General features: G+C 42.9%; 1 protein-coding gene across 3 annotated transcripts in view; it reads left to right on the top strand.

Moving 5' to 3' along the window:
- The first annotated feature begins 1924 nt into the window (after positions 1-1924).
- KCNK5 (potassium two pore domain channel subfamily K member 5) overlaps positions 1925-14155 on the top strand; it is a 38230-nt gene continuing 25999 nt past the window's right edge. Inside the window, exons 1-2 of one of the 3 annotated variants that reach the window (XM_075146809.1) lie at positions 2235-2323; positions 5169-5277. In XM_075146809.1, coding sequence (XP_075002910.1) covers positions 5269-5277 — 9 coding nt within the window. In that variant the 5' untranslated portion in view covers positions 2235-2323; positions 5169-5268. Of the gene's footprint in view, positions 2324-5168; positions 5278-14155 lie in introns of all 3 variants that reach the window. The other 2 variants (XM_075146810.1, XM_075146807.1) reach the window with 2 other exon arrangements.

The raw sequence follows: 14155 nt of genomic DNA, 5'->3' as shown, positions 1-14155 counted from the left end.
TTGCGAAGGTCTTGGGCCAAGTGATAACACCTGGGAATAATTTTCCTGTGGTAATTACGCATCACGAAATTCTTCTTTTCCTTTTAATTAAAAGTTCTGCCTTACAACTTCATGAAACATCTCTCGGTTTTGCCTTAATAAAAAAAAAAAGATTACACTCATTATTTTTAAAATGTTTATTATGATGCCTTCTACTTGATCTCTCCTCTAACACATATAAAAGCTTTTTTTTTTTTTTCCTACTACAGTTTGGCAATCCTTTTCTCTTCTTAATGTTTCCTTTACATAACTGGGGACTCCCATGCAAAGACAGTGATGCTGATCACGTAACATGCTTGTGGATTTTGTGGTTTCTCCAGTCCTGCTTTTAGGCTGCCAGGAACCTCTTGCAGATGTATTTTCACTGAGCACTATACACGTTAGTAGGAAGGACTGCTTAAGGACTATGTAACTTTCTGTGGGCAATCTCACAAGAGCATCCATTGGGCATGATTCAAAGTTTTACAGATAGGTGTCTGGATACCTTGTAACCAAGGCAGTTCCTTTGCCTTCCACATGCTCTCCTTTTTGTTTTCTCATACTCTGTTGCCTATTTTCTGTTTGTTTCCTTCCTCTTTCCCATTCTCCCTCCTCCAGTTTCAACTATGTCCGCATGAGAAATTTCAGCTGACTCATCTCAGCCCTTTCGTGTGTGGACTCCAGCTGACATACCTGTACATCCCAAAATCCTTAGTGTTGACGCAGTTGATACGGTCAAGTCTGTATTTTTGAGTGTTTTCTTCCTGTTGAGGGGTTGGGGGGGGGGGTGCCGGAGAAGACAGAAAATAAGTTATCCCCACAAAAACAGTGTTTCTAAGATGAACCATGTCCACACCATAAACCCTTTGCTGCGATGCATAACACACCGCCCTAACCTGTCACTGACTTGGTCTTTCCCTGACCCCTTTAGCCCCATTTCCAGCCCCATTCATTCAAATCAGTTGGGTTGCCTTTCTTCTGCCTCAAAGTGTGAACACAGAGGAGCGTGCACTTGTGCGCGGCTGTAAGCCACTCCCGGGAAGGGCTTCGTGAACATGGTGGGCTTCAAGAGAGCTTCTGCCCAGATGGGGTTTTAAGCATCTTGTGGAAAATCACCAGCTGGGGTCTCTTCCTTGCTCCCAAACTCGCAGACACACACACGGGTGCGTACAGGAACATTTATTTATTGAACGTACAAAATGCACAAAGGAGCACAGTTCCTGCTGTGAAGGTTCTGTAATGCACACGTGTGGACAACATCTCGGAGAAGGGGTGAAACAGTCCCCCTTCTTTTCTCCTCAGAGCTCCTGCTCGCCTTCCCCCTGCGCTTCGCTGGAGCCAGGAAAGGCAGCTCTCGTTCCACAGCCTTCCGGTGTCTAAAACGAGAAACTCCGCTGAACCTGGCAGCACGAGGGAAAAAGTAAAATAAAGTTGAGGGACGTTACTCCTTCTTCCCTTGACTCACGGAAAAATACGGAGGGAAAATACGGGTCTGGGCGCAGGGACCACCCCTGCTCGGGGGGAAGGCGCCCGGGGACGGGATCACCTCAGCGGCCCCCACACCCGCTCCCAACGGCCGCGTGGGCAGGGCGGGAAGAGGGGAGGTCGCGGCCCCGCTCCCCTTCCCCCAGGCGGCCCCTCACGGGCGGGCGGTGGTGATAGCCAGACCCAACCGCCGCTCTCCCGCCCCGCGGGGACCGGCCGCCCCTCACCGGGGCGGTGGGGTCGGCCCAGCCCGGGAGCACCCCAGGGCGCCCCGCCGGCCTTTCCCCCGGCGGCAGCCCCGCATGCGCGGGCGGGTGGGGGGAGGAAGCGGGAGGGCACCAAATTCAAATCGCTGCTGAGGAGGGAGGGGAGAAGACCGGGGGAAGGAGGCAGCCGGGGGGAGCGGAGCGGAGGAGGGAGGAAAGAAGGGAGGAGGAGAGAGTGGGAGGGGAGTGTGGAAGACTCTAAGGGAACGCGGCAGAGGCCGGGAGAGGAGGCACGGCGGACGGCGGGGGAAGGCAGAGGTGTCAGGGGAAGGACAGGGCGGCTTCGGGCACCCACGGCCGCAGCGCGGGGCAGCCGCCCCGGCCCGCCCGCCGCGCTCCGCCCGCCCTCCCTGCCTCCCGCCGGCACCATGGTGGACAGGGGCCCCTTGCTGACCTCGGCCATCATCTTCTACCTGTCCATCGGGGCGGCGATCTTCGAGGTGCTGGAGGAGCCGCACTGGCGCTCGGCTACCGACGACTACAAGCGGCAGAAGACGGAGCTGCTCAAGCAGTTCCCTTGCCTGGGCCAAGAGGGGCTGGACAAGATCCTGCAGGTACAGCGGGCGCCGCCGGGGCGGGGGCTGTGGCGGGGCCGGGGCCGAGGCCGGGGGGTGCCGGGCGGTGGTGGCGGGCGGCGGCAGCAGGTGCTGCCGGGCGCCCCGGAGCGGAAAATACCGCGCCTTTGGGCGGGCGGGCTGGAGGAGTGCTGCCGGGCTGGAAAGGCAGTCGGGTCCCCGGGAGAACCAGACCGTAGCTGCCTAAAAACTGTCCCTCGAGCGGGAGCGCGGGGAAAGCTCTTAATCATTCCTAACTACTTAATGGGAGAGTCATTAAATGGGTCCGCGTTTCCTTCTCTTTTCCCCCCCAAGTGGTAAAGGAGCTCGGGGTTGATTTCGGTTTTGGCTGGCTGGTCCTGGGGACTGGAGGAGTTCACGCAGGGAGCGTGCTCCCGCAAGCCCGCCTGCTGCTAAACCCAGTAGCCGTGAATGCAGCTCTTGTGTTAGCACCCAGGGTGGTTTCTTCTGCCTCAGTGGAGGTTCTGTTATGAGGAAGGGACGGTGAAGCCAAGCGTCTTGATTCTCTTGTGTTTGGTCTGATTTCCTTCCCCTCCTCTTTTTTTTTTCCTTTGTTTTTTTCTCCCCCCCCGTACTGAATACTCTCGTTGTGAGGAAAACGTGTCTGGGGGTCTGAGTGTGGGTCCCGGAGGTCAATCGGGGTAACTGAGGAAAAGGCTGAACGGCTCGCACGGAGGGATGCTTGCAACTCTTGCACTGTTATTTTTACTTTAGGAGAATGACTTCTTTCCAAGCCATAAGGAGTTGATAATCGTCCTATCTCGCTCATCTGGCAGAATGCCTCTTCGAAACTAATTATTAATCAATAGCATGTATTAAATCATAGAGCAGTATAAACTTGGTTAATGCCTTTTTATGGATGTGGTACCCATTAAAACGTGGTGGCAAGCAATGGTGAACCATGAAAAATAGGCTGCCCAGATATGTGGGGCTCCAGTGGTGAGAATAAGTCATTTGGGACTTCATTTCAGAAATGTTTATATTGAGCAGATCTTCTGGTCATCGTGTTTTGATGTTGGTTTTTTTAATTATTATTATTTTATTTTTAAGCTCACTAAAAGTCTACTAAAATGCTAAAATACAGAAGGCTGGGAAAATAGCTCATTAGTTCTATTGGTGTAATCAATACTGTGCAAGCTTAGAAGAGGGTATGGTTCTTGATCCTAGAAGTTTGTGGTTTAAATTCTCTTTTTTCAGTTGGTGTGTGCTTCAGACAGCAGAGCTTTCTGGTAGTGTCCTTATTGTTACCATCTTAGTACCCTATTAAATGTGTTTTTGTGGTATACAGTGAAATGGGTGGATGGAGGCTTGAAACTATAAAGGAATGTTGGAAAATGAAAGACATCCTATGTTTTTTGAGTATGCTTTTGTTGTTCTGGAATCTTACTGAAATCCTGCTCTAGGTTATATCCCAAACCTGTTTTAACATCCTCAAGAAAAAACCTGTATTTGGATTGGGATGTGCGTTAAGCCTGGCATGGTTAATTTGCTGCAGACATAATGCAGAACCTAGATTCTGGCTCAATTTAGGATGAAATTCATGTTGCTATGAGGGAATCATTAGTTGTTTTTTTTTTCCTATGATCTTTATCACAATTAATCCTGAAGTGGCAGAAAGATTTTTCTTAAAATACAAAATGACAACGAAAAAATTATTGGGCAGTTCATTAGAATGGTCTGTACGATAGAGCATGCTTTAGAATGGGGATGGGTGCAGAAGCAGTGAGGAGAAAAAAAAGTAGTGTAAGACAAACTATGGCCAGATCAAAATATTTGCTTTGAGTATCTCTCCACAGTATAATGTGGAGGGCCTTCCCTCTTCAGTGTGTGTTAGCTCCTGTTGATATTCTCATATTCATGTGATTTCAGTTTTGCCTCTGTACTACTTCCAATCATACCTTACTTTCCATGTCCAGTCTTGCTGGTCTGATGATCCTTCATAGATACTCTGTTGTCGTGCTAAGCTCAGATTAGTTAAAACGTAAGTCTTACCTTGCTCTTATTTCACTTTTACTGGTAACTGGAAACTTCACTGCCTGCTTTCTTCCAGACTTGTAGCTTTATTCCTGTTCTCATTCAACTTCTATATGAGAAGTGATGGGAAGAAGGGGAGTGGCATTTCTTACAGAGGAGGATGGCAGTGTGAAATCTAGCCTAGCTGAAGCTAACTGGGGTGGGGGGAATCATGTAAGGGCATCAGGAGTTCATTCCGAGTAAGCTGTAAAGTATATCAGGAATAGTTGTCTTAGTTGTCCTTTCTCAACTACTATCCGTGCTGCTTCTATTGGGTTCTGCTGAATCTTTAAAACTTCACTAACATCTGTTCTCTTTAGGCAAATCCTGATCATGCTATTTTCATATTAAACCTCCAAATTTATTCTCTTTACAATACATCCAGAATGTTGTTGATTTGAAAATGTGCATTTCTACCCGACTCACCCCCCAATCCCTACCTCGGTTTTGTTCCTCTGAGCCTATTCCTCTAGCATCTTCCACAGACTCCCTGAACTTGTTCTTGGGATTTTGCATGATTTGACTCATTTCTCTGCTCTTGTCTCATTTTTAAGTGGCTTTCAGTCTTCACCTTAGAGCCTTTTCTCTCACTCTGCTTGCAGTCCCCACTGACAGTCATGTGACTCTACAGAGCTACATTGAGCTTTGCAATTACATCACTGATATTCTTTTTAATATCCCCATTTAAAACACACCGGACAAAATTCTTCAACAAATATCACCAACTATAGAATTTTAAATGGTTGTTAGTAAAATGCAAGGATGCCAAGAAATGTTAAAGTTGAACTAACAATACCAATTTTGTTTCCAGAAGCAGCCTGAAAGGTGACAAGGACTGACTTATTCAGAGACCGATCTCTCTGCTGCCCTTGTTCTCCACCTGGGTTAGCTCTTGTGTTCATCTGAGCCTAATGTTAGCTGTAAGTGCAATGGAAACTCTGTGTGGAATGGCTACAAAGTTATATCTGTAGTGTCATCTTAACCACTCAAGAAGACAAGTAGTTCATCAGCACAGATTCTCAATTCACATGTAGACTGGTATCCCTGTACCAGCAGTTTAAGTGGATATTAAGTGGGCTGTATTAGGTCAAATATTGTCTGAAGTTTATATTCTATATTAAAGATTTCACAACACATTACAGTAGAAATACACTGCAGTAAATGTTTATGAAAATGTGTTTAATGCACTTTCAGAAAACTCACAAGCTGAGTGTTGTAGGATATGCTAGAAAGAAAGCCTTTTCCCCCAATCCTAACTGAGAAATGCCTAAAAATAAACTTGTTTAAAAACAGCTTTTAGAAGTCTTTTATGTGAAGAATCCATTTGCTTTGGATTATTGTAAGTACCATATTACTTATCATAACTATAAGGAGTAAAGAAAGTACTTAAATTCTTCTTGGAGTAATGCTACGTAGACCCCGATTTTAAAGGTGACTCACTCTGGACAGTGTATAGGCTGGTCGCTGCCTGCCCATGCTCTTCTGGGTAAAGGTGATTGCTCAAATGAAAATGTGGCTGAGATACTTCACATGACAATTTATCTAGGCCTTCAAAGACACTCAACCACAACCATGTATTGACACAAGGAACTATGTAATCTCTCCTCACTATGTACAATTACCTTGGAATAGAAATGTCTCATAACACTGTGGAGTATCTGCAAAAATAAACATTTTTAATAGTGATATACCTGTGCCATATTTATCGGCGTTGTAGAATCTTAAAAGTAGTGTAACACCTCTGTCTGTTGACAGAAGTCTATGGCTTGTCCTTGCCACTTACTGCTGAGGCCCCCCGAAGTCCTGAGATTCTTTGGGAAGAGGGAGAAGGCTGAGATCCACAGTAATGACATCTTCGCCTACCCTGCAGTAGGAATGAGTTTTGGAGACAGAAGCAAATGTAAGGCAATTCAGTCATTTCCCTCTTCTCCAGTTCCTTACTTTTACTCTTTATTGCTCCATCCTGATTGTGAAACATCAGCTTAATGATAAAGGAGCTATTCATGCAAGGAGGAGCCCTCTTGACCCTCATGTCGCTACTCACATGCGCAAAGGTTTGCAACACTGGGCCACATCTTATTTACTGGGAAATCTCTTTTACTGGCCCACCACAATCATCAAAAAATTAAATGCTTCCCATTGATAAATATCAAGGCTAGTGAAAAGAAAGGGAAGAATTTGAAGATAAGTGAAAATGATTACTTTCAAAACTAAGCAATAAAATGAAAATGCTGACTCCATTTAGGAGAAGCAGACAAACATACCAAGTATGAGAACAAATAATTGAGGTCTTTATTTGAAAAGTGTACAAGACTCTGAACACGCCTGAGAAATAACTTTAGAAACCTAAATGTTTAGACTTAAAGCCCAGTGCTCTGAACAAACATTTAGAAGACTTTTAAGGAGAACTTCTGCTAGGATATACATGGCACACAGGAGGATTATGCTAAAGAAAATAACAGTTAAGTGGCTTAATAGTAGTTTCTCCCCTCTGTTTTTTAAAACCAGGATGTCTTCTCCACTCACAAATACCGATAGGTGCATTTACAGGATTTTGGGTTGTGTTTAAGGATGATGAAGTTTGCTTCTAGTTTTGTTTATTCTTGGAGTTTGTCAGGTTTATTATGAAACTTTTAAAATATTCTCTGATTCTGAGCACTGTTTCCCACAATGCTTTACTTGCAAGCTGGTACTTCAAGGTTTAAATCTATGTGCAATACTCAAGAGAGTTTGCAAACTATACTTTTCTTAAAAACTTGAGCTAGGTTTTAAATGCTTTTAATTAGTTCCATATTTAATAAAGAGATTATGGCTTTTGCTTATGCTTTGTAGAGTGATTTGTTTTCCAATATAAAGTTAATAAGGGCATGTTTTTCATAATCTTTCCCTTCCCCTGTGTTCTTCAGGAGGTGCATAAATGAGGTTCTAGACTACTAGGGTTTGGTTGGTTGGTCTTTAACTTCCTGATCCCTTCCATCTACGGTATTGAAGGTAGGGGAGACAAACTGGAGACTGAATTCCTCAGCTGGAATGCCAGATGAGCTGTCCCTTTCAAGACTAAGATTTTTGCATACGTGGAACAAAGTAAAGCTGAGCAGCTATCAGACAAGAACAAGCGACTGCCAATGGAAAATCTTTAACTGCAAAGTTAACATCTAATACCTACATCTAATATAAAAATTTGACAGTGCAAATTAAGGCTTATGCCTGAGAAATAGGTATTGCTAGATTTTTCAACTGTATATCTTCAGTTATGCACCCTCTTAAGTTCACCAGGGATGAACTGAGATGAAAATGTAGGACCACTGTGCACAGTGCTCTGTGGCATCTCAGATTATGAGTTATGGATATTGCTGCTGCAGCATTAGGAGAGGAAAACTAAGGATAGGCAGTACTACGTTACTCCACAGCTTTTCTCTGTGTGTTTCTACATGCGAAATCATATGTAAGCAGGCACTCTTTTCTGTTGTGTGTTTGGTGTGGGTGTTGTTTTTTTTTTTTTTTTTTGCCTTTTTCCCTGTTTAACCATTAAATTGTTTAAACTTTCTTGGAACATAGTTAAACAAAGCTGATAGTGCATACACTGCAACTCTCTCTGCTGATGGAGCAATAGCAATCGATCAGAAGTTATAATTTTCCTGCTGTGGGCTTTTCCTTTTTCCTGCTATGGACTTAATCCTTGAGTGCTTGTAGTATGTTGTCCTTCTGTTATTTTAGGACAGAATGTTCATACTACCTGACATGTTACCTTCTGCTACTAGGTGTGTTTTACTGGCAAGCTCTGCTCTAGGGACCATGGCATGCGAGCAGATTTGCAGGTTATCAAGAGCTTGTTGTCCTAAAAGATCTTGGAGCCCCTGCTTTGGCTCATACTGTATATATGGTTATTGCAAGATACCTTCTGTAGCCAGTGAAGGTACAGTGTAATTATGACTTTGTACAGATTTACTTTTTTAAAAGAAATTGTTGTTTTGCTATTAATACTAATTAAACAAAGTGAATTGTTTTGCTTTTCTCTGAATGCTGTTGACCTTCAGACCAATCACATTTCATGCTGGTACTGCAAGTAGATGTCAACATAGTAACATACAACCAGAAACAAGCTGGATTGCAAGTGGCAGTCGATAGTCTGATTAGCAGGGGAGCAAGTGAGAATGCTTTTGTGCTTTGGTGCTATAGACTTGCTGATCACAGTGCCTGTATTTGCAGGGATTTTATTTTGTGCTGGCCCTTTTATGATCCTATGGATTGAATGCCTATGAGCAAGTAGTTAAATTTCTTCATGGAGTATGTCTTTAGGTTTTGTTTCATCCGAAATGAGTTCAGCTCATAAGCTCTGAGTCTGCTCTATAGTATGAAAAAAAAAAAACCACATAGTAACAGGGGACAGCTGGAAGAGTTTCACTCTTCAACTAAATTAAAACACCACTGTGGTTACACCTGAAGCTCTTTCTGGTGCTGCAGACATCCTGTGATCAGCACGTATGCTGCAGACATCCTGTGATCGTGCCCCTGTACTCGGCACTGGTGAGGCCGCACCTCGAATACTGTGTTCAGTTTTGGGCCCCTCACTACAAGAAAGACATGGAGGTGCTGGAGCGCGTCCAGAGAAGGGCAACGAAGCTGGTGAAGGGCCTGGAGCACAAGTCTTATGAGGAGCGGCTGAGGGAACTGGGGTTGTTTAGCCTGGAGAAGAGGAGGCTGAGGGGAGACCTCATCGCGCTCTACAACTACCTGAAAGGAGGTTGTAGCGAGGTGGGTGTTGGTCTCTTCTCCCAAGTAACTAGCGATAGGACAAGAGGAAATGGCTTCAAGTTGCGCCAAGGGAGGTTTAGATTGGACATTAGGAAAAATTTCTTTACTGAAAGAGTGGTTAGGCCTTGGAACAGGCTGCCCAGGGAAGTGGTGGAGTCACCATCCCTGGAGGTATTTAAAAGACGTGTAGATGAGGCCCTTAGGGACATGGTGTAGTGGGCATGGTGGTGTTGGGTTGACGGTTGGACACGATGATCTTAGAGGTCTTTTCCAACCTGTATGATTCTATGATTCTATGATTCTCAGGAGAGCCACACTTAAGAGGCAGATTGAACCCCTAAAATATGGCACACAATACCCACTCTGCATTTTTTACTAGCTCTATTTATTGAAGGGATGGCTTAGGCTTGAAGGCATAACTTCATCTTCCTTTATTTCCTGTCTTCGTTCTGATTCAGGTTCCTCAACAGTACTGCTGGTTCTAGTGTTACTATATCTTTTCTTTAAAACACCAAGTTCCTTAGCAGGGAACCTCAGACTGGCAGTTTGTTTTCTGTGTCCACCCATCTTATTTTATCGTGTCTTTATATTAGAGGTCTTAGATATTACTGTGTTAATTATGGACTTATCAACATTTTAATTGTAGGCAGGAGAGATCCCTCCTAGGCATGCCTTGCTGTAGCGCTCTATTTACAGGCAAATCAGTAAGGAAGTTATAATTTCTTTTTTTTTTTTTTTTTTGCATTGTGTTGTGTGAACTCTAGTGGATCAAAGGCACTGTCAGGTGCAAAGTAGCTTCTTAAATGTTTTAAACTCAAACTTTGTAGACTGTTTTCTTAAGAGAAAGAAACATGAGTGATGAAAAGGGAGTAGGAAACTAATAATAGTTCGTATATCATAGTCTCTGTTGAATCTGAAATCAAGTTCCTTTTCTAACAATCTGTGTATCTGTAGTGTTTCTTGTGATGGACCTGGTTTTTTAACCCCTGATGTCAGATCAGTTGCTACAGATCAGCCCATCTGTAGGACTATATTTCTGCCTTAATGAAAAGGTAGATGCAGATTGTGATTGAGCAAAATGGTAAATACTAAACTGACTTTGTTCTGTGCTGGCATCTTACAAATATATGTGTAAGCAGGTTCCAATTGCTGAGAAACAAAACCCAGACCTGTGTGTCTCTTTAAGGTTGCAAAAAAAGTCCTAGTTGGACCTATCACAGGTCTCTGAACTCTGGTCCTTCTTAACAAGAAAGATGTCAGTTATTTAACATTAATTTGGACTCTAAAGTCAGTCATAAGATTGTCAAATAATGGCAGCTAGTGAGTGATAGCTAATGGAAGTTGAAAATAATTCTGCAAAGGGTTGTGAAGGTCCTGAGGTGGAAAGCATAGTCAGATATGGTACAGTATTTTTGGTAGCTTGGCTAAAATAACAAATTCATCAGTGAGGCCTTCTGCATGTGACCTCCAAGTGCTCATATTGCTGCTCCTCTTTTCTACTCCCAACCCACTCCAAGAGAGTAAAAAAGCTTTGGAGGAAAGTTGCTCAAGAATCATGTGTGGTCCCTTATTAGAGAAACAGCAGTATGTTTGTTCTGGCCTATTGATGGAAGTGAGGCTGATGAGTCTCCTCCAGACACCAAAGAAACAGGGGAGGTGTTTGGAGCCAAGCAGCTGTATAAAGAGAAGGCATCTAATCAAACTCACTGGTGGTACTGACTTCTCCCACCGCTTCTCTTGCAGCAGTCTGGCTGGAACCCTCACCCTACTACATGCTCAGCTGTTACAGTAGCTGCTAACCAGCTTCACAGACTGTAATGCAAATATGTTAAAATCAAGTTAAAGACTTGAACTATGATAACTTGCCAGTTAAGTTAGAATTTCAACCTTCAGGCCTGTGTAAGTGGTGTTATGTGACTGCAGAATGAGAGAGGGCAGTTCTGTAATCAACCCTTGCCTTGTTGGCACAAGGGTTTTTGAAGGCACTGGAGTTTATGCTTAGAAAATCACTCTTTCTTACTGGTATCAATGCACTCTGAAAGTTTTTCACCTGTGTCACTATCAATTTGCCCTTTTAAAATAATATTTGCATATTTCTGACTTAATTTTTTTTACAGCTTTTGGAGTGGAAGGCAAGAGAAGGGAGAAGAAGAATGAAAAACTTGGAAGTTGCTTTTGTTGTAGCAGCAAAACCAGTAGCTAACTTTATTGTGTCTCTACATAATTTGTTACAGTAATACTAGATTTTCAAGGTGGTATCTTGGCTGGATTGTGACTGTAGGATAATTGTGCTTTTTCATGAAGCTGCTACGTAGTCTCTGCAAGGTCCTAAAGCTGTCAACTTGATTAATGACATGACTGTAGATCTCTTTATCTTACATTTAAGAGAAGTAAAATATAGTTCACACTCTGAGAGTGCCTTAGCTTTATTTGCATGTGTTTTAAGAATGCTTCCTCAGCTCTGCTACAATTAGACAGTAGGTTATTTGGACAGATGTCTCCACAGCTGGCTGCTTGTTGTTGTTGTTTCCTAGCGGAGCAACACTGCAATAAAATAGGCATCGACTAGGTGCCTTCAGCTGAATTCTGTGCATCTTTTACTTATTTGAGGTAACTGCAGCTTTTCTGTGGTTTTGTTGACTTTCTGAGCACCTTGTATGCTGAGCAGCTTTTAAGCTTGACGGTTCTCTACTTAGCAATGTGCTTCCTCTATCTCAGCTTCTAAGAAGGTAATAGACGCCTGCTGAACGGTTAGAGATGTCAGTTGCAAAAAATCTGGGCTAGGAAGGAAAAGAGTGTAACAAACAGAAGGCAGCAACTACAGTGCTTCTTCCAGCTGATCCCTCTTCCCTTTAATAACAGTAGCAAGAGGATAGCAGAGTGGTTTGGCTTTCATAGATCCTCAGGGATGGGACAGTTGAGAAGTGACAGGGCAAAGAGTCTGTTAATTACCTGCCACATGTCAATGCTGTACATTACTCTTTGCCTTCAACTTGTCTCATGTTAGATGTTTAGGAGTGACCTGCAAATATATGAGAAATTTTATGAATCTGGAAGTGTGCACAGTTTGGTAGTCTTAAAGTTGAAAGATTTTTCAGTTGACTAAACTTGCTTTTTCACTTATTCAAAACATTTTCTACAGGATATATGCAATGACTTGTTTACCATCAGTTTTTGCCCAGGAACTAAATGTGATACAGGACTGAAAAGATTATTGAAGAATTATCGAAGCAGTATCTGCTTTGCTTTTTGTCAAAGTTATTGATTGGAAGCTCTCTTGGGAAGAAAGCCCCTCCTGTATACTTAGTCATATAGTGCTGAACATAATAAAATAGCAGAAGATTGTGTTCCAGTGTACATGTGGCATGTGTGTGGTTTTTAATGTTATACTATTCCTGCAAAAATGGGGTTTGTGTGTATGCTGACACAACTGTGTTTAAGAAATATTCTAATGCATAGGCAGCTTTTACCAGCAAACTGTTGCTATTACCAGTATAATTCACTCGCCCAGCAGAAGAAACAAGATAGAGTAGGCAAGTTATGCTATTACAGGTCTGAGAGTGTCTAGATCAGGCTGTTTCCCAGCGCACTTATCTTAGTTACTGATCGCACTTCTTTCTATCCTGCCATAACAGTGCTGGCAGATCTCTGTATTTATATTTGAAAACATTTGTCCAGAGCAGCCTCCTCTCCTTCCCCAGTCCTCCTCAAAGATCAGTCTTGAGCTAATCTAGTGTTGAAGGGATTTGTAGTAAGTAACATAACAATGTTTTGTTTCAGGTTAAGCCCTGGAATAAAGCTAAATACGTAGCAACAGAAATATCAAAGCAAATAGTGTTTCTGTGGCAGGTTTTTCCCCATTGTTACTGCTCTTAACATAAACCCATCACCTTGCTATTCATACAAAGTATCCTGTCCGTGTTGACATTGGAAGCCTGTCTTGCCTTGTCTCCTCCTCCTGCTGTCTGATGGACCGATACGGGGAGAGAGACTAGCATGGTTGAGGTTATGTAAAGTTTTTGGTTGGCCGTGGAAACTTTGTTTCTTTGTTTGGCCTAACAAGGTGAGTTAGTAAAGGTTCTACCCCAAAGAGTTAATAGCCAACAGTGTGACTCTTTCTTGCTCCTGTTCTGTAGTTCAAAAGTCTACTTGATTAAAAATGTCATTACACTTAGTACTCTGCTCCACCCAAGTCTGATCACTCAGTTTTGTTTCATTAATTTGATGCTGTTGGGACAAATAAGATTTTTATTCTAGCTTGTGAAAGCTCATTGAACTGTCAGACAAGTAACAGTTGTTTTACCAGGACCTGCTTCTTTTTTTTGTTGTTGTTTTTTGTTTTTTTCTCTCCTTAAGCTAGGTTGTTAAATAGGAAATGAGATGTGTGATGCTACTAGCCCGCTTTGGCAGCAGCTTCTAGTTTGTCTTCAGAGAAGCAAGGCCTTTAACGTTGTATTGAAATTTGGGGATGAAATACAAAAATGCTTGTGAAACCTGAAGCTTATAACATTTCGGTCCTAGCTACTAAGAAACAAACTCGAAACAGTTTTTAGGGTGTTCGAACAAAGTGACTTTCTGTAAATTTTTTAATCTGAAGCATGTTTTTATACATGGCTATAAATGGGAGAGAGCATAATATGCTTCTTAATGCAATGTTACTTCATGCTGCAATTCATTCACTGAGTTGAAAAGCTTATTTAGGCGTCTCTAAGCAAAGTTGTCAAGCTTGGATCACCTATGTTTTGACTTGTCTTAATGAACTATTCTTATACACTGAAAGCATGGGGGGTGGGGGGGGAAGCTTCATTTTAAACTCAGCTTCCCCTTTTACTTCTGTGTAGTATCAAGACTTTTCTGTCCAAATGTTCCAGTTTATACCATTTTATGTGTGGGTGAAAATCTACAAAGATTAACTAGATTGCTGGGTTGCTGCCCCAGGTCTTGAGCCTTGTTTGAATAAGGGAAAAAAAAAATGCAACACGCCAAAGATATGGCCCAACCCCTCTCCATCTAGTAAATTAATCTCAGTAAACTGTTTTTATT

Source organism: Calonectris borealis, chromosome 3, assembly GCF_964195595.1.
Source record: "Calonectris borealis chromosome 3, bCalBor7.hap1.2, whole genome shotgun sequence".
Lineage (NCBI taxonomy): Eukaryota > Metazoa > Chordata > Aves > Procellariiformes > Procellariidae > Calonectris > Calonectris borealis.
The sequence above is the reverse complement of the archived record's forward strand: the minus strand, read 5'-3'. Positions and strand labels throughout refer to the sequence as shown.